This window comes from Xiphophorus couchianus, chromosome 12 (genome assembly GCF_001444195.1).
Source record: "Xiphophorus couchianus chromosome 12, X_couchianus-1.0, whole genome shotgun sequence".
In the NCBI taxonomy this organism is placed as follows: Eukaryota; Metazoa; Chordata; class Actinopteri; order Cyprinodontiformes; family Poeciliidae; genus Xiphophorus; species Xiphophorus couchianus.
In genome coordinates, this window is record NC_040239.1 from 6,959,191 (window position 1) to 6,981,649 (window position 22,459).

Here is a 22,459-nt window from a genome sequence, read left to right on the forward strand (position 1 = left end):
CCCACAGAAAACATTAGGAACAATCTTTTACATCTAGAAACAAGTTTTAATCTCCTAACTTCCTAATTTTATGATTTTGTTTTAATTTGAATGCCTGTCAATACCTGTAAATAAGATTGTTCTGATCTGATTCATCTTATTTTGATAATTCAGACTTTCAAAAAGCAATGAAGAAGCACTTTCAAGGTATCCAGAACTGTGTAACTTCTCTGCCGATAACTTAAGGACACTGTTGCATGCTGGGAGCTCACCTTGCCATCCTTCAGGACAGACACAGGAAAAGCTCAGGTAGTCCTCCGACTCCTGACATTTTCCTCCATGTTTACAGGGTTTGGAGCTGCAGGGAGCCATCAAGATCTCACAGTTTTCTCCTGTAAGACATGGAAACACATCCTTCAGCGAACTACATTGGATCTTTTAAACTTCACTCCGTGATCTCATCCAGGGCTTGGAGATAACCCAAACCAAACGGTGCTATCCCAGGATTTTCTCCAGGCTCTGTCAGTATCAGAGGCCTGGGGACGCACGCCTCTATCTGTTTCCACAAACGCTCGGCTCATACGGGAAGCCAACTCCGGCTTCCGGCCATTGTGAAGCCATTTGCTTTTCTGTGAGACAGGAAGCAGGCAAACAGGAAATGTGTCAAGCACCATGTTCCCACCCCAACGCCAGCAAGAGGCCTTTTATTATTTAAAATCCTGTGGAGGGTTCCAAAAAATACACTGCAAATACAAGACAGCCGGCCCCTTAGCCTTTCCAGCATTATCTGTTTGGTCAAAAAATAAGAGAGATTACATTAAAACATTTCCCAGATCTGTTTGGGGAGAAGTGTGACCCACAGAGGAATCCAAAGTTTAGCGTCTTTGAGGTCGGAGGAAGTCTTGTGACTGAACTTTACTCGACAGTTATTTCATCACCAGCATATTTTTCCTCTTTGGCAAATAACTTAAAGTACCCAAGTGGTTGGAAACTGCCCCCCTCAGTAAGGAAATTCCAGAATAACATGGTGACAGATTGATGTATTATTAAATAACTTCAATAATAACATCATACCGGTGTACGGCAGGACACAGTTGCACTTGTACCCGGCGACGTCGTCGATGCAGGTCCCCTGGTTCAGGCAGGGGTTGGAGGCGCATTCGTTGATGTTTGTCTGGCAGTTTGGTCCTGAGGTCAGAGAAGACAATAAATCACCTCCACACTCTTTAAAGTTCAGACGAAGGTCACCGGTCTGAGTACACAAACAGATACTGACCCGTGAAACCCATCCGACAGGTGCAAACGTAACCGCTGGTCATATCCTTGCAGGTCCCTCCGTTCATACAAGGGTTGGACTCACACTCGTTGTTGTTGATGTCGCAGTTTTTGCCGCTCCAGCCAGAGTCACACAGGCATTTATAGCTAACAAGAAGACAGCGGTAAGCTCAGTTAAAGTCTGCTGAAAAACTTTGGCTAAACATGAATATTAGCACTGTTCACTGCAAAAACACAAAATCTTTTTTTTGATCTGGTTTGTAGTGCAAACATCTTAGTACACTTGAAATAAGAAAAACAAACTTACAAGTAACTTTTTAGCAAGACATAGGAGATTATTTTAAGTAAATAATTACTTAATATTGATGACAAAGTACTAGTACCATTAGCAGATAAGACATTTTCCCCATGTTATAAGTGAAACAATCTACCAAGGGAACAAGTACTTTTTCATCATTTTTAAGGAGTTATTGACTTTAAACAAGCTCCTTTATCCTAGATTAGATTTATAAGCTGTACTATTATGAAATTAATAGTACAGACCTCCTTAGGGCATTTATAAACAGTCAAAACACATGAAACTAGAAAATAAATCAAAAGATGTCTCTTTGTCTGAATCTATGTTCCTGCTCTGTCACACTGATGGCAGCATTTTGGAGAAAGGTTACTTCTAAATTACTTTTGTCTTACTTCAAGTAAACAAAGATACTTGCACAAAAAACTAAACAAAAATCCTTGGTCAAATTTTGTGATTTTGCAGCATTGATGAGCGTCCTACCCGTTAATTTTGTCCTCGCAGTGACCGTGGATGCAGGGGTTGCTGAGGCACTCGTTGACTTGGGAGAAGCAGGTGGGATCCTGGAAGCCGTCCAGACAAACGCAGGTGAAACCGTTGACTTCGTCGATGCAGGTGCCACCGTTGTGGCAGGGATTGATGGCACACTCGTCGATGTTGATGTTACACATCGTACCTGAAGTCAAAAGGAAACTGTAGTCAAAACAACACTACGTACTCACAGAAGTACCTACCTACACCTCTAAGGATTGGGATTTTATGTGAAAGAAGGACACAAAATAACATATAACTGATAAAGATTTATTTAAAATATAATAATCTGAGAGAGGGGTGGAGAGTTTGTATATATTTAGCCTCTTTTATTTTGACTTTAATGCAAATTTGTCTACAGCAGAGCTATTAAGTTATTAGAGACACAGAGAAAAGCATAATAACTCTCATTTGCAATCAGCCACAAGAAAACATTAGTAATAGTTTTCTCATCAGATGACACCAAAACAAAACTTCAAGGTATACAAAAAAGACTTTAAAGTTTATTCACATGGATGATCTGCATCCACTCTGATGAAGACTGAGCTGTTTTATAACCAAAAAATGTGCAACGAAGTCAATCTGTAAATGTGCAAAGTCAGTGGAAACATGGTATTGATTCAATGAGTAAACCTGTCGTTTTCCATTTAATATCGTTGAAAATCAGCTTTTTTAAAAATGCTGAAAACATTTCACACCAAGTGTGAAGTATGCAAACTTTTTTCTTTTCTCATAAATTTTGATATACATAAAAATAAACCCTAAAAACATTGTCCAAGAGAGAAAGAGTGGCACTTCAATTAGTTTGGAAAAACTAGTATTATGGACTTCAGGCGACATCAATGTTTTGTTAGTTAATGCATCTATTAGTTGTGATTTTTTCCATCATGTATTCTTTACTGTTATAAATATTTTCCCACTCATATTCAGTAAGTGTTTAACCCTGACAGAAAATAAACAAGATGGCCGTTTATGTGACCTTTCTGGTCACATATCTGAGAATCCACAACAGCAGCCAGTGAAGTCGCACACAGGGCCTCCACACAATGCCACTAATATGGCACTGCAATGATTGTATCAATTTTCAGAAGCATAGCAGATCCGAAGTCCGTCTTTGTCGGCCACTTGAAGCATTGACGCCATTCAGGCCGGTGCCACGCATAACATAAAAGCAGCCCATTGAGCTTTACAGCACGGAGCAGCTTCCAAGCTTTTAAAAGCTCAACTTTCAGGAATCTTTCAGGGAATCTTTTCTCCTGCACAAATCCCCGGCGACTCGGTGTGCCAGTATGTGTGTGTGCCTTTTCTTTGTGGTGGGGCGGGCAGCTAGCATGTCCTAACAGCAGCAGGTTGGGGACAGGGTGGAGCTGCAAAGCGACACCGGGCAAACCTCAGAGGAGCGTGCGCTCACTCGCTCGCCATCTGTCACCCCCACTTTCTGCCACAATCAAGCTCCTCTGCCCGTTCCTTCAACTCTCCATTCCTGTACCTTAAACCGCTGCTTTATTTACATACCTACACCTACACGTGAAAAAAGAAAACAAGAAACAGAAACTGGAACAGAAACAGAGGATTTGAGGAAATCAAATTCGACCGTAAACAGGTATGGCAAGCAAAGGTAACCGAACAATGCTGAATCTCTTCTACTGACTGCAATCAGACATAATGACATAAAACAAAAGAAATTTTAAGTCATTCATCAGCCGGCAGCCATGACAGCATAATATATACAATACTTTGTCTTTTAAGAACATGCAAACATAAATTGTTAGCATCTGTCACTGTTTGCAGCTATAGCAACACCAAAGCAATTTTCAAGGCTAGACCTGGCTGTAAATGTTTGAATAAACTTCTGTGTGTAGCTAAGACTGGCTTTAGGTCAGTAAATATAAAATATAAATATAAGTTTTTATATTTCTATAAATATAAAATATTTCTATAAATATAAAAACTTAATGCATACCAATCAAGCACAGGAAAAAAAACTGTGAACCTGGATTATTTTGACTATGATGGGGCAAAAAAGCTATCTCGCTACCTAGCGAGGGTATCCTCAACCGCATCAAGTTACAGAATGCAATGACGGCGTTTGCGTGCCACTGAAAGTTTTTCCTGACAAAAAAGTCCCATGAGAAAAAAACACTCCATTAAACAGTCCTGCCATGACAAAATTTAAGACCTGTGAATAGTTTATTTAAGACCAACTGACCTTTTTAAAAATAAATCCAAGACATTTTAAGACCATGATTTTAGACACAAACTTAAGACTTTTTAAGAATACATTTTCTGCATGTTGCCCAGACCTTAACAACCTGCAGTTGGGTCTGTGCTGTACATTTCTGCCTTTGAAGACAAACTCATGCAGGGAAACTCAGTCACAGACTGGGCTGGACATGTCAGAAGTTGATTACTCCTTTTCTTGTAATTAAAAAAAATTCAGGTGAAATTGCATCTTTTACTGCTAACTGAAATTATTCTTGCAATTGAGCAAAATTTCTTGTAGCCTGGCCCTAACAGTCCGTCGTATGAATAACATGAAAAGCCACTTTTTGAAAATACTTTTCTGTTTTCAGAAAAGAAAGCGAGGAGAAAAAAAATCTATTAAAATCCGAAATTGGAGATTTTATTTTTGAGATATCTCACCCACAGCTAACTTTTAATATATTTATTTTACTTACCAGTGTAGCCAGGTTCACAAATACACTCATAGCCATTGATTTTGTCAATGCAGGTCCCGTAGTCACAGAGATTCCCCTTGCAGTCGTCAATGTTGACTTCACAATTGACTCCTGTGGAGAACATTCACTTTTAATCATTTTCAAGCTTTGATTGATTGATTTACTTGTCCTTTCTGTTTTGTTTTTGTTTTATAGTGCAGGCCAATGCCCACCTGTGGTTCCCTTGGGGCAGCTGCAGATGTAGGCGTTCTCTCGGTCCAGGCAGGTGCCTCCGTTCCGGCACGGCTGGCTCAGACACTCGTTAATGTTGGTCTCACACAGCCTGCCGGTGAACCCGGGGTTGCAGCTACAGCTGAACGAAGCCAGGCCGTCGATGCAGGAGCCGTAGTGGCATGGGTTCGAGTAACATTCGTTGATGTCCGTCTCACAGTGCCTCCCAGTGTAACCTGAAGGAAACAAATGTTGCCTTTTGAACCAGTGAATTCAACTGGACCAACTTTAGATGTATTTCTGACATCAGCAGGTTTCAGCAAGTCAAATTTAAGACTTTTTAAGACCCCTTTTAATGCCACCTTGAATGAAATTTGACATCAAACCACTTTAAATATAGAGAATGATTGGGGGATCTTGCTGAATTACAGTCAAGCTTCTGGGGTTTGTTTGCTACTCTTGGCAGCGGATTTGTGTTTCTCACACATAGCGCCAAGCTAATACGTTTTTTGCATCTAGCCTCGTATGGGTTGACAACAGAAGTGAGCCAGTGGAGAAAACAAAGGTTCTCCGGCCATTTGGCAGTAAATTTGCACTGAAAACGGAAAAAGCTATCTAGCTAAAAAGAGTATATTAGCAGCTAGTTAGCGGTAGCCTCAACCGTGCAACTCAAACTTTTGTCTAACATAAAAAGTCCCTCAAGAACAAAAACCTACATATATAAGATTAAATAGTCATTCTACGGTGAAACTTAAGACCTGTGACTCACATACTTACATTTTTAATTTAAGATCTTTTAAGTCCTTAATTTTAGTCACACAGATTTAAGACTTTTTAAAGACGCGTGGTCACCCTGAAAAACTTTTGGTTGAAGCTTGTTTACCTTCGGTGCACTTGCAAGTGTACTTGTTGGGCCCGTCTGTGCACTTGGCGCCATTTTTGCATGGTGTACTGGCACATTCATCGATGTCTATCTGGCAAAGATTCCCAGTAAAGCCTGAAAACAAAACAAGAGGCTGTTATTGTGTTTTGAAGAAATGTGTGTATGTGTGTGCAAACATGACTAATTTGTTCAAAACCAGATCGACAAATAATCCTGGATTCATCCTAAAGAGCTCTCAACTCATTACAAAATCTGCATATTAATGAGCAACTGTGCAACACTACAACCGCTCCCTTATCCTTCGCTGTTCCTTTCAGCAAAGCTAAAAACAGGGAGAGGCAAGAGCTGGGGGACAAGTTCGGTTAAAAGTGGGGGGGGAGAGAACAGAGGGGAAGAATGGAGGGAAGAATGAAAGAAGGAAAGTTGTAAGGCCTCCTGACTAAAGTCTGAGAAACAAAGGAGGGCCTGTCTGCTCAACACAGAAACAAACTGAGCGCGTTGCCTTCTTTGTCCCCCAAAACTTTTCCATCACAATGTGAATTCTCCTGTCTTAGTCGCACCCCCTTCCTGCCACTCCCTCCACTCCCCGCCCGCCTCCGAAAAGAGCCAGCTTGACCTCTGACATCGAACTTTTCAAACTCCTCGTTCATTCAGAATCTAGCAGCAGGCTTCCTCCTTTTTTTCCTGGAGTTATTGTCGTCTCGGATATTCCCGTCTCCCCTCAGTCCCAGTCTGAGGATGTTGTCTGATGAAGAGATATTGTGCTCAGATCCCCCCACTGAACCACAAGATCACAGAAACCCACAGGTGCGATAAGATAATCCGGAGAGGAAGTATTTGTGTGGCGGATACCGAGTTGATTACTCCCTGTAGGCGCTGTTTTTTTTGGGGGGGGGGGTTAAAGCTGCAAGCAGACAGTGAACTTACATGCAGGAAGTGGAATTAAACTTTTCAAACATTAAAAACACAGAGGAATTTTGCAACATAAAATCTCAAATTTGATTGCAAATTTTTTAAAAGGTGTTTTCAATAAATCTTTAAAAAGAACTCAAGAGATTTTTGTCATCTAATTTGTAAACAGATATATTACAATAAATTTAAACTTTAGTTTCTATTTCTTCTTTTAGGTTTAAAGATGTGAAAAGTGAGAAATGAAGTAAATAAAAAAAACTAAATATATGTCTTGACAAAGTAAAAAACAAATGTTGATTAGAAAGCACTTTCCAAAGCATTTACATCAAGTGCTACCATTTGTGTTCTCTGATTATTTTTCTAAAAGCGGATAAAAAACCTAAACAACACAAGATATAAAATTTTATTTGGCCAAAGCACTAAATGATATAATTTTTTACTATTTTTTGTTTCCTGTAGTTTGTGTCTGTAAACTTAATCAAACAGTATAGTGGGTCTGGTTACCTTGCAGTGTCAAGGAAGATTTACAGCACAAATAAGAGAAAGCAAAATACTCTTCCTGTTGCAACACTGACTTGAAATTTAAGACCTGTATCACAACAGAAATGTAAATTGCATATCTTTTACTGTTGTAATGTCAAGGTTTGTTGCAGAGAATGAATGCAGCAATCAATTTACACCAAAAGCCAGCTAGCTGCTACCAGCTAGTTAGGAGAAGCAATGAAGATGCTTGTATGCGACTCAAACATCTGCCTGACAGAAAAGTCCCACAAGAAAAATAAACTGCATAGAATATGAAATTAAACTGTCCTGCCACCCCAAAAGTTAAGACATGTTAAGGCTTTAATTTTATATAAATCATTGTAAACTTTTTAAGGATGCACTGACATCCAATAATATCAGATTTTTGGGGGCTTTGATCACCAGCTGAAACTAGTTTAGGAATAATTTTGCCAATTTCAATATCTCACCAACAAATACAGTAAGTGCTTCACTGAATTCATATCAGTAGACTGAAAGCAGTAAATATGTGATAAATAAAATGGATAATATTAGTACTTCGTTAATGAAAGAGTTTTAGTTGAGACATTCCCTGCTTGTAGAATCAAATGTAAAGTTTTTTCAACAGCGCCCCCTATGTTGATCTGTCTAAAATGATAAAGGCTTCAAGAATGAAAAATCCGCTGCAGAACTTTTTTTTTCCTTTTCTTTTTTTTTTTTTACACACACAAAAGGTGGTGCAGCCGTGCACAGAAACACACAAGCACTGCAGAGGAATTTATCCCGAGACATTTCAATGGCTCTCAGCAGGGTTTCCATGGCTATTTCATGTACAGGAATGAAAAGGGGGACCTCGCCTCAGGCCTCGCAACAGGGACAAATTTACATCTCAAGCAGGGCGGTTAAAATCCCTCCCCCTTGTTGCACCCCTTCTGCTTCAGCATAACGATCTGTGCACCCCAACACACACCCCCTCTCCCCCCCCACACACACAGATAGAAAAACACTTTCACCACCAATGTTTGAGCTGCTTCCTTGCATAACCCTCACTCAGTGCCGAACAGTTTTTTTTAGGTGTTAAGCTCTTTTGTTGGCTCTTTTCTTTTAAATCAAAAGCTTTCTTGTTGGGATGTTTTTTTTTCTGTCATTCCCTTTTCATTTCTTTTTCTCCCACTAGGAGAAATCCTGCTTTTCTGTCTTTGATCCACCCAATTTTGCAATTTTCCTCTTTGAAAGAGGAAAGAAAAATCACTTCCACCTTGGCGATCCCAACGAAAGAATTGAAAGTAAAAATGCCGTCCTTTTGCTCGCTCTATTTTACCTTGAATGAACTTGCTTCATTCTATCATTTCTGAACAAACTCTACAAAAACGAGTATTTTGGTCTAGTTTCTAGTGCAAATATCTGAAATAAGACTAAGATAACTTACAAGTAACTTTTCAGAAGGAATTAGAAGCGTGTTTTAAGTCAATAATTGCTGAAAAAGTACTAGTTATTAGTAAAATGAACTGTGAGAAAAAGTCTTGTTCCACCGGCAGATTATTTTACATTTATCTAGTAGTTTAACTTAAAACAAGCTTCTATTTCTTGCTGAAAAGTTATATGTAAGTTAATTGTGTCTTATTTCAACCATACTAAGGTATTTGCATTAGAAACTAGACCAAAAATACTTAGTAGGATTTTGTGGTTTTGCAATAAAATCTTTGAATCTCAAATGGCATTTATATGAAAAAGGCTGCAAAAACACAAACTATTACAAAGTATTTTTCATCTAGTTTCTAGTGAAAATATCTTTGTACACTTAAAATAAGACAAAACTAACTCACAAGTAACTTTTCAGAAAGAATTAGGAGCTTGTTTTAAGTCAATAATTGCTTAATATTGATGAAAAAGTGTTAGTTATAAGTGGAACAAAACATCTCAACTTATAATATGGGAAAATGTCTTGTTCCATCGGCAGATTATTTCATTATAACTACTAGTTTAATTTAAAAAAGCTCCTATTTCTTGCTGAAAACTTATTTGTAAATTAGTTTTGTCTTATGGTAAGATTTTGTGAAATCTTTGCATCTCAAATGGCATTTATATGAAAAGGGCTGCGGAACAGAAACCCAAACTCCTACTAAGTATTTTTCCTCTAGTTTCTAGTGCAAATATCTTAGTACTCCTGAAATAAGACAAAACAAACTCAAATGCAACTTTTTTCAAGATATAAGAGCTAGTTTTAATAAATAATCATTCAATATTGATGAAAAAGTACTAGTTCCACATGCAGATTATTTTGTTTTATTAACTAGCACTTTTTCATCAACATTAAGGAATTATTTACTTAAAACAAGCTCAGATATCCTTTAGAAAAGTTACTTGTAGGCTAGTTTTCTCTTATTTTAAGTGTACTAAGACATTTTCTGTAGAAAACTTGGCAATATGTTGTGTTTTTGCAGTGTAACTCTTTAGGGCTCTTTAGAAGAGCCCAAACCAGCCGTACTAATCATCAGCAGAACCCAGTGAACCACAGATCTAAGTTTTTTTCTCAATCATTAGTCTTGACGAAAGGAATAAGAAACTTGTTTAAAAAAGTTCACACTTCCTCGAGCCTCTCCCTATAGATTTTTCTAACCTCTCCTCCTCAACTGCATCGCCTTGCTCGGCTGCCCGGGCCTGCGTAAGCCTGCCTCAGGGCTGGGATTAGTGCCCGTCCGGAGAGGTGTTTGTGTGTGTTTGTGTTTGAGAGCGGAAGAGAGGGAGAGGGGAAGAAACACGAAGAGAGAGAAAAACAGACGGAGAAAGAGAGAGCTCAACCTCTGTGCCCCCTGGCCTTTCGCCCTCCTTTCTCCCATCTCCTCCCCCTCTGCGGCGCTACGGCAGCCTCACCTGTGGGGCACTGGCAGACGAAAGCGTTGATCTTGTCGATGCACTTGCCGTTGTTGAGGCAGGGGCTGGTGGCGCACTCGTTCGTATCGATCTCGCAGAACTCTCCCTCGTAGCCTGGCCAATTAGCAGGAGAGGAGCGGGAGGGAGAAATACAAAGAGAGAGGCATGATGCCAAATGCAGCAATTTTCTATCTAAATAAGCATTCATTATGAAAATCCTAATAGAAATACGGAAAGAGCTAAGATTAACTTACACAAAAGCTTATAATAATAAACACATGGAGCTATTTGTGTTTCTTAATATTAAAAATGTTGCACAAAAAGCAACTGGGAACATTTTCTTGTCTTTCCTGATCTATTTATATCATATTAAACCAATTAACAAAAATGAAGATATAAAACTCTGGGAAAAATTAAGTTTATCTTATTTTACTTTTCAGAGGTATATGTTTGAGTAAAATTAACATTGTTCTTTTATTCTACGAACTACTGACAACATGTCTGACATTCCAAGCACAAATGTATTTTTTATTTTCAGAATTTTATTTTCAAAATAGCAAAAGGATGCAGAGCTTTCAGACCTCAAATAGTGCAAAGGAAACAAGTTCATATTCATTTAGAAACAACAATACTAATGTTTTAACTAGTAAGAGTTCAGAAATCAGTATTTGGTGGAATAACCAGGAGGTTTTCAATGGGGTTCAGTGCAGCGGGCTCTGGTCTCTGTATAAGTAGGTAGTAATCATTTAATGATCCTTAGGTTTACTTAATTGCTTGTCAAATTATATTGAGGTAAACTATTGCTACACAGCAATCTCTTTCCAATATTTTACTTCAAAATACAAGGAAAAAAGCAGCTAAAAATAAGAAAAAGGTTTTATTTCACTTGTAAATGGGTTCAAGTAAAACTACTTCACTTTAGTTTTACTGGTGTGTTATTTAGATTTCAGAGGTGTTATGCCTTCATTCTGGTAAAGTTTGGACTGGCAAATCAGATTTCTAATGTAGCTTCTCACCTGGCATGCAGATGCATTGGAAGTCTCCTATTATGTTACCTCAAAATATAATTATTTTTATTGACTCGTTTGATTTTGTTCTTTTTTGTCACACTTAATTGATTTTAATTGCATTTCATATTTAATGGCAAATATGAAATTGTGTTTCTTCACCATTGGCAGAATATGGACAAAGTTTTGCACACATTTGTAAAAGAAACACAGCCACAGTGTTGATTCTCCAAATTTGATACTCTTACATAGAGAAATAAAACAATAATATTTTGGATTGTGTAAAAGCAGCTACGTATTTCATGTCAAAATGAAATGTTGAAAAATAAAATTAAACATCTACAAAAACACTTAAAGCAGTATCCATGGAGGTTACTTCGGCTCAAAAAAATTTATTTTTGGCTTTCAGAGGACAAATTAGTTCTTCTATTCATCATTAATATGCATATTTCATGTGTCATTTGATACTTTTTTGTGCTTGATTAATTTGATTAATTAAAAAGTTACATTACAATCAAAATACTGTACTTCCAATCTCAGATACAAAATAAAAAACTATATTTCTTTGCATTAAAAAAAAGCAGATATCATTCTGGTAAAGTTTGGACTGGCAAATCAGATTTCTAATGTAGCTTCTCACCTGGCATGCAGATGCATTGGAAGTCTCCTATTTGGTCCAGGCAGGTGGCTTCGTTCTTACACGGGTTGGACTTGCACTCGTTGATGTCCAGCTCGCAGCGCGTTCCCATGTACCCCCGCTGGCACTTACACTCGAACGAGCCCTTGGTGTTTAAGCACTTCCCAGCGTGCTCACACGGGTTGGAACCTGTTAAAACACATCCAGGCTTTCATTTCGCTTCCTTTAGGTGATTGCTAACAAGCAGCAATTTCATGGTAAAGCCAGCGCAATGTCTTTGAGATTACATCATTTTGGTGGTTTAATGTTAGAAAAAAAAAAAAAAGCTAAAATCATTAGTGTGATTACAGGAATAATACCCTGGAGGGTGTCATTTGCTGCAATTTGGGGTACAATTACACCCATAATAACAGGAGAGCCTGAGCTTGTATGTTGTTGGTAACTCTGGTTTTGTTACTGGGAAATAAATGGCTTTGGAGTTGGTTTTTACCCAAAGAGCATTCGTCTACGTCCTTATCACAGGAAGGACCGATGAATCCCGAAGGGCAGGTACAAATATGATTTCCTGTGACGGGGTTGGTGTCGCAGTTGGAGTCCTTTTTACATGGGTTACTGATGCAGGCGTCCTTCAGCTGGCACAGCAGACCTGCAGCAGCATCAAAAAGAAGAATATTAATGATTTCCATTGCTTTCACTTTCCAAACAAACATCAATCAACCAAACTGGAGGTTCCTGTAAGAGTCACCTGATGCCAACAAAAGCAAAACACTAAGAGAGGGCAAAAAAGTCAACAACAAAATATATCTTGATAAACACATAAAATATCAAGATCAAAAGAAAATACATTCCACAGAATATTCAATAATTTAATTGAACTCCAATCCAGAACCGCACAGCATTCTGGGGGATGTAGTTAGAGGAAAGGCAACCTCAACTCAACCTCTCACAGCCAGCTAAGCAAGGTTGGTTGCATCAACTAACTCACATGCTTTTTGGTTACCTAGCAACAGCCCATTAAGTAACTTGCACAGCAGCAGTTTAAGGTTTTGCCACCGTGGAGTGAAAACTATGGATAAAACAGGAAACAACTTGTTGAGTAACTTGTGGTTACCTAGCAACAAGCTGCTGGTTAACCTGCACAGTAGTAACTTAAGTTTTACCGCTGTGCCTCATAACTACTTAAAAATAAAAAAACAACAACATGGAGTGAAAACTGTGGATAAACAGGAAAGGTCATGCTATTGCTACCAGTTTGAAGGTATATCAGATATAAAAAACAAGAAACTAATCAATAATTATTGATATTGACTGATATATCATTTTTCATCTTTATCGTCCAGCCCTATTTTAACTCATTTCAATTTGATCATCTCTAGTTTAAAGTCTAAAACATTTATACACATCAGACCAAAAATAGATGATTTTATTTTCTTAATTTCTTTGAATGAGTTGTGTATTTACATGCTGTCCTTTCAGGCTGATTGGCTACATAATAGACAGAATGAGCTAAAACAGCTTACGACAACTGGCATTCTGTAGTTTCAGTCTGGTGTTTGAAAGTTTTTTAGGGTTCGCAGAGAGAGGTCAGGGGCTTTTTCCTTTGCTTATTTGGGCCCTGAGTGACCAGTTTTTCACTGAATATACATTAGTCACTGCAACTGATCTGATCTTCATAGGTTTTGTGACCTTAAAGATCATTCCTTTTTTAACAGGAATGCAATATTTTCAAGAAAAAAACACTATGGTGTGATTTTAAAATCTTATTGTTTAAGTTGTTTACCAGCTGTTTCCTGGCCTGACCTACACAATTCCACAAAATTCTCATCTCCCTTCACAGCACAGTTCGGGCTTTCTCCCACTGACTTGGATTCCCTCAGAAAGAATTTCTAGTGGGCCAATCAGCAAACAGAAGAAGAAGTTGTGAACAAATTGTAATCTGCCTGTAGTTTTAGCAATGGCAGCAGAGGAAGTAAACAAAGCCGTTCTTGTCCATGTGGGTAACGCTTCCAAATATTAAATTAACATTAACAGCCATCTGGCACTTCTTTCTTTGCAGTTTACAGCGCAAGCAGTTTCCGGTAAGCTTCACAGCGTCAAATTGGAAAATTACATACGTCATGGGCAAAAGTTAGCGATTGGGTAAAATTAAAAACTTCAACAGAGTCCACGCCTCCAGCAAACAATCACTTCTCAATCTTCTATAACACACTTCAAACTGCACAAGAAAGCACATCCAAAATAACATGGGAGCTGGAGAGTTATCCCATAAACCAAACCAACACACCTGTGCGGCCGTGGGGACATTCGCAGTAGAAAGAAGCCACGCGGTCATGGCAGGTGGATCCCTGGTAGCACGCCGCGCTGGCACAGTCGTCAATATTCTCGCTGCAGTCGTCGCCGGTCCAGCCGTTCACGCACACGCACTGGTAGCTGCCGTATGTGTTGTGGCATGTGCCGCCGTTCAGGCAAGCGTTGGGCATGAGCTGGCACTCATCGACATCGTCCAGGCAGAGCTGGCCTGTGGGGAAACAAACAGGAGTTATTTCTTTCTTAAATGGATGGATTCTTAAGTAATTTCACTTTCCGTGTCAGGTTGCTGTACAAACCTGTAAATTCTGGTTTACACTGGCAGTTGTAGGTGTTGACTCCGTCCACACACGTGCCCCCATTCTGGCACTCGTGACCCGGACAGTCATCGATGTTATGGTTGCAGTTCTTTCCTGAAAATCCTGAACCCAGCAAGAGAAATGTTGCCCTCTTAAGCACTGCAAACCTCAAAAATGTGGTTTCTCATTCTCCTGATGTGAAACAACTGCAGTGACACTTTTGTTCAGTTAAATGTGGTCAACTGTCTTTTCCTTCCCTAGAAAGAAGGCAGCTGTGCCCTTCTGAGATCTGCGGGAAGCGTGCCACGTAATAACATCCCTTCTGCTTCACGGTTGCACCAGAAGCAACCACTGGACCTAAAAGGTGGTGTGTTGGATTACATAACCCGCAAAGTAAAACCAACACAACGCGTAACTGTCACTTGCTTACAGTTTTTTATTCCTGAAAAATTGTATTTCAGTTGAAAACATGATGAGTATTTGCATATATTACCTGAATGAAATTTGCCGAGATGTATTACGTACAATTAAATACCGTAACGTTATTGGCACAGAGGTAGAGAAGAAGCGCGGAGGCTGTTTAGCCAATCAGGACGCAGAACACAATGCACTGTGAAATTTAATCAATTTTAAACAAAAAAAAACAAAACCATGAAAATGTTTATTCATGTATCAATTTATGTAGGGATGGGTGGATGGATAAAAAGATGGATAAACCAATGGATGGATGGATGGATAAAAAGATGGATAAACCGATGGATGGATGGATAAAAAGATGGATAAACCAATGGATGGATAAACCAATGGATGGATAAACCAATGGATGGATAAACCGATGGATGGATGGATGGATGGATGGATGGATGGATGGATGGATGGATGGATGGATGGATGGATGGACGGACGGACAGATGGATGGATAAAAAGATGGATAAACCGATGGATGGATGGATGGATAAAAAGATGGATAAACCAATGGATGGATAAACCAATGGATGGATGGATGGATAAAAAGATGGATAATCCAATGGATGGATAAAAAGATGGATAAACCAATGGATGGATAAACCAATGGATGGATAAACCGATGGATGGATAAACCGATGGATGGATGGATGGATGGATGGATGGATGGATGGATGGATGGATGGATGGATGGATGGACGGACAGATGGATGGATAAAAAGATGGATAAACCAATGGATGGATGAACGGACGGACGGACAGATGGATGGATAAAAAGATGGATAAACCGATGGATGGCTGGATGGATGGATGGGTGGGTGGATGGACAGATGGATGGATAAAAAGATGGATAAACCGATGGATGGATGAACGGACGGACGGACAGATGGATGGATAAAAAGATGGATAAACCGATGGATGGCTGGATGGATGGATAGATGGACGGACGGACGAACGGATGACGATAATGTCTCTAAGATGCATCATCGTGTTAAATTGGGCTTTAAATGTTTAAAGAAGCAAACGTCTCAGATAATCCAGAAAGTTGCCTTCATGTGTTTCAAAGAACAGAAGATAATCCTGAGAAGGATTGGAGATCTGCCAGAGATTCTTCACAAGAACATCTGAACTGACTAGGAAAAAGAGAGTAAACAAGTGGTTCTTGGGTGGCGGAGGGTTGTGCAGGCCTGAGCTTTCCTTCTTTCCACCATGTGAAACGGATGTTGTTCCTTGGCCATTTCCTCACGATAAGCTCCCGATGCCTTCCTGCTCCGCTTGGTTCACACACAAAAGCAGAAACACACGAGTGTACACGCACACCGAGGACACAACATAAGCAGGAAAAAACCAAGCCTTAGATGACATCACCGCTTAACCAGCTACAAGGAGTCCTGATCATTTTAGCTCCTCAGTTGGGATAGGAAATGACTCACTTCACTGCAAAAACACAAAATCCTCCCAAGTATTTTTGGTCTAATTTCTACTGCAAATATCTTATGACACTTAAAATAAGACAACACTAATACAAGTAACTTTTCAGTTAGATATATGAGCTTGTTTTAAATCAATAACTCCTTAATCGCGACATATTTCTTGAGGTTAGTATAGGCCTATGAGCTAAACAAAACATGTTAATTTTTTGCACAAAATCTTTCTTAGATAATGAGATCTTAATCTGCTCAGGTTATTTTGTTCTCTTTTCAGGCTGAGATGTTTTAACAAGCTGCTGCTGGCCACGCACAACAACAGATGCGCAATTAAGCCACCGTACATCTTTGAAAAGCAGAAGTACAACCTCCTGCACAAATAACAAGAATTCAGCAAGTGGTTTCTGGATAGTAAGTAAACAACAACCAGCCACTGTACAGCGGTAAAACCAGCAGACCAAACATGCTGGAGCTCCGATTGGGTTGCTAGGTAATGAGCTATTGCTGGGGGTTGCTAGGTGACAGGCAGGCTGATTAGTATTTGAAAGGTTTTTGAAATGACTCATTTTCCAAACACCAAAAAAACATTAATTCATTGCCAAAAATCGTCTGGGTGGTTTTTCACCAGGCAAGTAGAAAAACGTGCGACCTGTGAATTTTGCATAATAGGTCCCCTTTAATATTAACACAGTCAGATTATTTCATTTGAAAACATTCTTCCCATGTTATAAGTAGAAAGTGGCATGGCTTGTTTTATCTAGTTTAAATAAGCCGAAAGTTACTTGTAAGTTAGTTTTGTCTTATTTCAAGTGTCCTTGGACATTTTTACTAGAAATTAGACCAAAATACTTGGTAAGATTTAGTTTTTTTGCAGTGTTCAGTCACTCCTTAATTTATATTTGAATTAGTTTCACCAATTAAGTATTTTTAATATTTGCCTGAGGTTGAACGAGATTTAATGCTGGTAGCTAGAACTGATTGATTTCAAATACAAGGTCTCTAAAGTTACCTGGCACACAGGAGCATTCGTAGCTGGTTTCTCCCTTCTGGATGCAGGTGCCTCCATTCAGGCAGGGCGACGGGTTGCAGGGCAGGTAGCGGCTCTCGCAGTGCTTCCCCGTGAACTCCGGAGGACACTGGCACCTGTAGCCACCGACCTCGTTGATGCACAGCCCGCCGTTTTTGCAGCGTGGCGGGATGGTGTCGCACTCGTTGATGTCTTGGTTGCAGGTTTGTCCGAAGAAGAACGGGGTGCATGTGCAGATGAAGGTGGAATCGACAGAAGAGCAATGGCCGTTGGCACATGGGTTGGAGGCACACGGGTCGGCTGTCGCGCAATCTTTACCTGAGGTCGCGGGAAAATTATATTCACTCTTAGCTGTGAGTGATGAGCTTGTTACAACAGACTCCTCGTCTCTTACCTGTCCATCCAGGTGGGCAGCGGCACCTAAACCTCAGCAGACCATCTGGCTCACAGGTGCCTCCGTTGCGGCACGGCGAGCTGAGGCAGGCGATATTGATGGGCGTCATACAACGGCGGTCGGAGTAGCCCACCCCGCAGGTGCAGTTGAAGTCCACCGTGTTTCCCTTGGAGACGGCCCGACACGTGCCTCCGTTCATACATGGCATGTTGTTGCACGGATCATGAAACTGGCACCTGCTCCCCACGTATCCGTCCAGGCATCTGGACATACACAGTGAGTGTGGTCAGCAACAACTATGATTTATAAGAGTTTGAAAACAGGGTGGGTTATGATTGTAGTGTTGGACTCAGGCCTAATCATGACTCAGAACTTGAAACTGAAAAGTCAGCCATGTTAAAATGTGGTAATGCTAAAGGACGTAACTTCATCAGATGTGTCTGACTTTAGATGCTCAAGATGTAATGCAAATCAGCCTGACACAAAAGGCAACAAATCAATTAATTGCATGATAAATTTAAACAAACTCAATAATTTCCATTTGCATGATTTGTCGTTTTTCTCTTTTCTCTCTCTATTTCTATCAAAAACTGGATGACAACAGTCTTCAGTCTGGAGATTTGATCTCAACTACACCTGACAATTTGTTTACTTCGTAATTAATTTTGTTTGTTTTTGTTGTTTTATTCATGCATTTTGGATATTTTAAATGTCTTCCAGTTCCAGTTTTAAATATTCTTTATAATTTAAAGTTTTTTGATCGTTAAGAATGTGTTCTCTGTTTATTATGCCATTACTCTTATATTACTTGGCAAAGGTCTCAAAACAACATTATTGTCGTTTATTGCAATAATTCTTGGGACAATAAGGATTAAGTGTTTCATATATTTTATTCTGTTAATCTTTCTTTTCTATTAAGCAACTTAAGTTACAGTTCTTATAGATTTTATTTATGTCTTAGTGAACAATGTGTGAGAAAACCACAATATTTAGTTTGTATTTATTACAGCTGACACAACAAATTGCTAAAATAAAAGGTACTTTTTTAAATTCAGCATATTAAGACAAAAATTCTTCATACAAGAAAAAATGCAAGTTTTTAAGAAAATTCCCGCCTATCAAGCAACTATTAGTCGATTGATAAGATTAGATCAGATTACATTTCTTGTCATCACACATTATTTTTTGTAAGATTAATATCGCAGTTCCGCTTTTACAAACAAACAATCAAACACAACACTACACAGTAGGCTGAACTGGCAGTTCTAACAACCCATAGGAAAACACTCATTTTTTAAACTCAATTAATGAAGTCATTTATCAATGACTTGCGTCTCTAGTTTGAATAACAAATGGACGGGAAACATCCTGTCCGGCGGCCCCAGTCCGATGAGAGGGGGAAGAAATTTAGAAAATCAACTCATTTATGAAAACAAATCACAAGTTCTGTAGGTCAGCAAATGTCTAACTTTTCTTTAAATAATTTCATCATTACATTAGCAAAAGAAAAAGACTCCACTATCTTTATAGACCCAATCAAGACTAATGCCTCAAACAAGCAAATATCCTTTGCTTTGTGAGCAATTGCGTTTATAAATCAGTGACTGGAGCAAAAAAGATTGAGCAGCACAAGAGAACCTCTGCTTTAAAAGGCACATCCGCCTCTCTGCCGTCACTCCCAGCGAACAATGTGTCGAGGCTGTAAAACTGGGAGAGGAGGGGAGCGGGACAAACTCCTGTGATGTTTCTCACAGGTTGTGTCTGAGTCATAAACGTTGCACGGATCCCAGCGAACAAATGCCTGCAGAGAGAGGAGCCTCAGATCACACAGACACATTCACAATTACAACGAGGGGAGCTGAGGGCTCGTCCCCAGAGGATGCACACGGCTCAACAAAAGGGCCACACACCTAAAGTCTGAGTGAACAGCGGCGCACACACACTGCGGGATAATATGCAGGAACTTTGCACAGTTGCATGCATCTTATTGTTATTCAGTTCAGTTCTTATAATTACATGCAAATCCATCGATATCAGCTCTGTTTTCAACCAGCCACGATCCTCTAGTCTTGACCTTGGAGGTTTTTCTGGTTTCAACAAAGCAGATCTGCCAGCAAGTCTCAATCATTACAAACACAACACAAAAAAACTGCAGTATTTCAGATCTTCTGCCAAATTTTTCTGTTTCAAAAGCTGACACAGGAAAGAATCAGCCATCTCGGCACCATCCAGCATCTCCCAGGGATGAAAAGTGCTCATTTTGACCTTTTGTCAGCACTCATTCATCCTGAGGACAAGGCTTTGCCACAGTGTCTGAGCTGTGAGCCAACATTATGGTAACTTCAAAGCGCTATACCACCACCTCGCTGCTCTTATTCCTTCCTCCGCTGAGAGGATTTGCTCCAGCATCAGACAGGCGATGAAAAAATGTCAATCTTCAGGAAGGAAGAGTGAATTTCTTATTCTGTAGTGTCATTTTGTGTTTTTATCCCGGTACACTACAAAACCTTACCAAGTATTTTTGATTTAGTTTGTAGTTCAAAGATCTCAGTACACCTGAAATAAGATAAAACTAACTTAAAAGTAACTTTTCAGCCAGATGTAGAGGCTTGTTTTAAGTAAATAATTATTTAATATTGATGAAAAAGTGATTGTCCTATTGGCAGATAAATTAACTTAGAATATGGGAAACACTTTGCAAAACAGCAGTGTAGAAGTACTCAAACATTGCACTAAAGTAAATGTACAAATGAATAGACAAAGTAAACAAATACTTGCTTTTAAAAATACTTAAAGTGATGAAAGTAACCGTACATGCTGAATTTATTTTGTAATGCAATATCACACTGCAAAAACACAAAAAGTATTTATGTTCTATTTTCTAGTGGAAATATCTTAGTTCACTTGAATTAAGACAAAACTAACTTACAAGTAACTTTAGCAAAATACAGGAGTTTGTTTTAAGTCAATCATTCTTTAATATCAAAGAAAGATTATTAGTTCCACTGGCAAATTAATTTACATAAAATATGGGAGAAATATTTTGCTGCATGTGGAACTAGTCATTTTTCATCAATATTACGGAATGACTGACTTAAAACAAGCTCCTACATCTTGCTGAAAAGTTACTCTAAGTTAGTTTCATCTTAATCCAAGTGTACTAAGATATTTGCACTAGAAACTAAACCAAAATACTTACTAAGATTTTATGTTTTTGCAGTTATTAAACTTTAAAATGAACCAGCAAATGAGATTGGAGATAGAAGTTAGCCACATGTTCATGTTTATTAATAAATACAAATGTCTATTGACGTTTTTATCTATTTCTGAAGCACCAATTTTTTTTGAACAGTGTAGTGAGTTCAGCCTCTCGCAGACACAATATCATGAAAGAAACATCCTGTCCGGCGGCCTTCCCACGACATCAAAACCCAAAGTCGCTCTGAAATACCTGACTAAACCCGGCGAGGCTGTTAGCCCTGAGGGGCTGGCAGGACGCGTCCCCAAACATTCCCAGGGCGTCCAGCACCTTTGTGTGTGTGGGGGCCGAGCTGCGGCCCCTCTGTGGGGACAGTTGTGTGTTTACACAGGGTCCCCCTCTCAGGGGATTACGCAGCCTTCGGACTGTGACAAGGAAAAGAAAACATCACATGCTAGGCTCAATGCAACATAAACAGTAGCAGCCAGCGGTGGCAAGTCATCAAGCAGAGATCGAAACGTGGGACCTTGTCTGACTGTCGTGTTATTGGTGTCAACAAGAAGATCAAAGGGGAAGCCAAATCTGAGTCAAATGCAATCAAAGAAAACAGCTATGGAGGCGAAAGGCATCTGAGAACAACAAACCAAAAACATACTGTACACAAAGTCCTGTAACTGTGATAAATTTTGCCGGACGATAAATTACACCAGAAGTTATTGCGATAAACCAGGGAGGTCAAACTCATTTTCTGAATCTGAATGTTCTGAAAGGGCCGGTTGTCCCATAATGTACTGATAAAATCCACTAAACTGTTAAAATACCAATAAATAGCTGTTAGTTTCAGCATTCAGTAAGTGTTTCTTAAAATTAAATAATAATGAACATCTTTGGTCAGTCCATCCAGGATTTCATGATTGTTTTTGTGTTTTGTTTAAATCAAAATCACATATTTTTTGGTAATTTAGAAATATTTCTAAGGAATTGTTAAAATATTTGCACTAATGTATGATGTTAAATGTGACTTCATTAATTATTGAAGCTAATCAAGCTAATCAAGTAAGGCTGAGGCAGCAGTCACTTTTTTGGCCAATTGTAAGAAAAATTAGCAGTAAAAAAAACAGGAAACATGTGGGGATCTGTTAATTTTGTGTTGATTTTTTGTGAACAACAAAAGAATTGCGCATTTGTGAAAAACTGGAGGGACTTATTGGTGTAATTTGGAGTCTTAGAGGGCCACATAAAAAGCTAAAGAGGGACAGATTTGGCCCTCGGGCCTCGAGTTTGACCCGTGTGCGATAAACGATATTATGGTTCTTTTGAGACCATTTTCAAGTAAGGTAATGGTAACGGCATGGAAACGCAAGAACAAATTCCCAAAGATCAATAATTTTATCATTATATTTTGTGGTCCTATTGTGATAACAAAAAACATTGTGGTGAAAAACATCTTTATTAGGATTTTTAGCTTTCTTAGTGCCACCAACACAAATGCTGTTGTTGAAAAACGTTCTTCAGGACAACACCTAAAGAAGTTTGATTTATAGCAAAAAATGCACAAA

At 39.1% G+C, this 22,459-nt stretch overlaps 1 protein-coding gene across 2 annotated transcripts in view; it reads right to left on the reverse strand.

Moving 5' to 3' along the window:
* notch1b (notch receptor 1b) overlaps nucleotides 1-22,459 on the reverse strand; it is a 55,280-nt gene that overhangs the window by 18,618 nt on the left and 14,203 nt on the right. The window contains exons 3-16 of one of the 2 annotated variants that reach the window (XM_028033981.1): nucleotides 17,702-17,964; nucleotides 17,290-17,625; nucleotides 14,389-14,511; nucleotides 14,067-14,300; nucleotides 12,273-12,428; nucleotides 11,786-11,971; nucleotides 10,139-10,252; nucleotides 5,852-5,965; nucleotides 4,971-5,204; nucleotides 4,759-4,869; nucleotides 2,033-2,225; nucleotides 1,256-1,401; nucleotides 1,054-1,167; nucleotides 252-371 (exon numbers count right to left, since the gene is read on the reverse strand). In XM_028033981.1, coding sequence (XP_027889782.1) covers nucleotides 252-371; nucleotides 1,054-1,167; nucleotides 1,256-1,401; nucleotides 2,033-2,225; nucleotides 4,759-4,869; nucleotides 4,971-5,204; nucleotides 5,852-5,965; nucleotides 10,139-10,252; nucleotides 11,786-11,971; nucleotides 12,273-12,428; nucleotides 14,067-14,300; nucleotides 14,389-14,511; nucleotides 17,290-17,625; nucleotides 17,702-17,964 — 2,444 coding nt within the window. Of the gene's footprint in view, nucleotides 1-251; nucleotides 372-1,053; nucleotides 1,168-1,255; nucleotides 1,402-2,032; nucleotides 2,226-4,758; nucleotides 4,870-4,970; nucleotides 5,205-5,851; nucleotides 5,966-10,138; nucleotides 10,253-11,154; nucleotides 11,181-11,785; nucleotides 11,972-12,272; nucleotides 12,429-14,066; nucleotides 14,301-14,388; nucleotides 14,512-17,289; nucleotides 17,626-17,701; nucleotides 17,965-22,459 lie in introns of those variants that run through there. The other variant, XM_028033982.1, reaches the window with a different exon arrangement.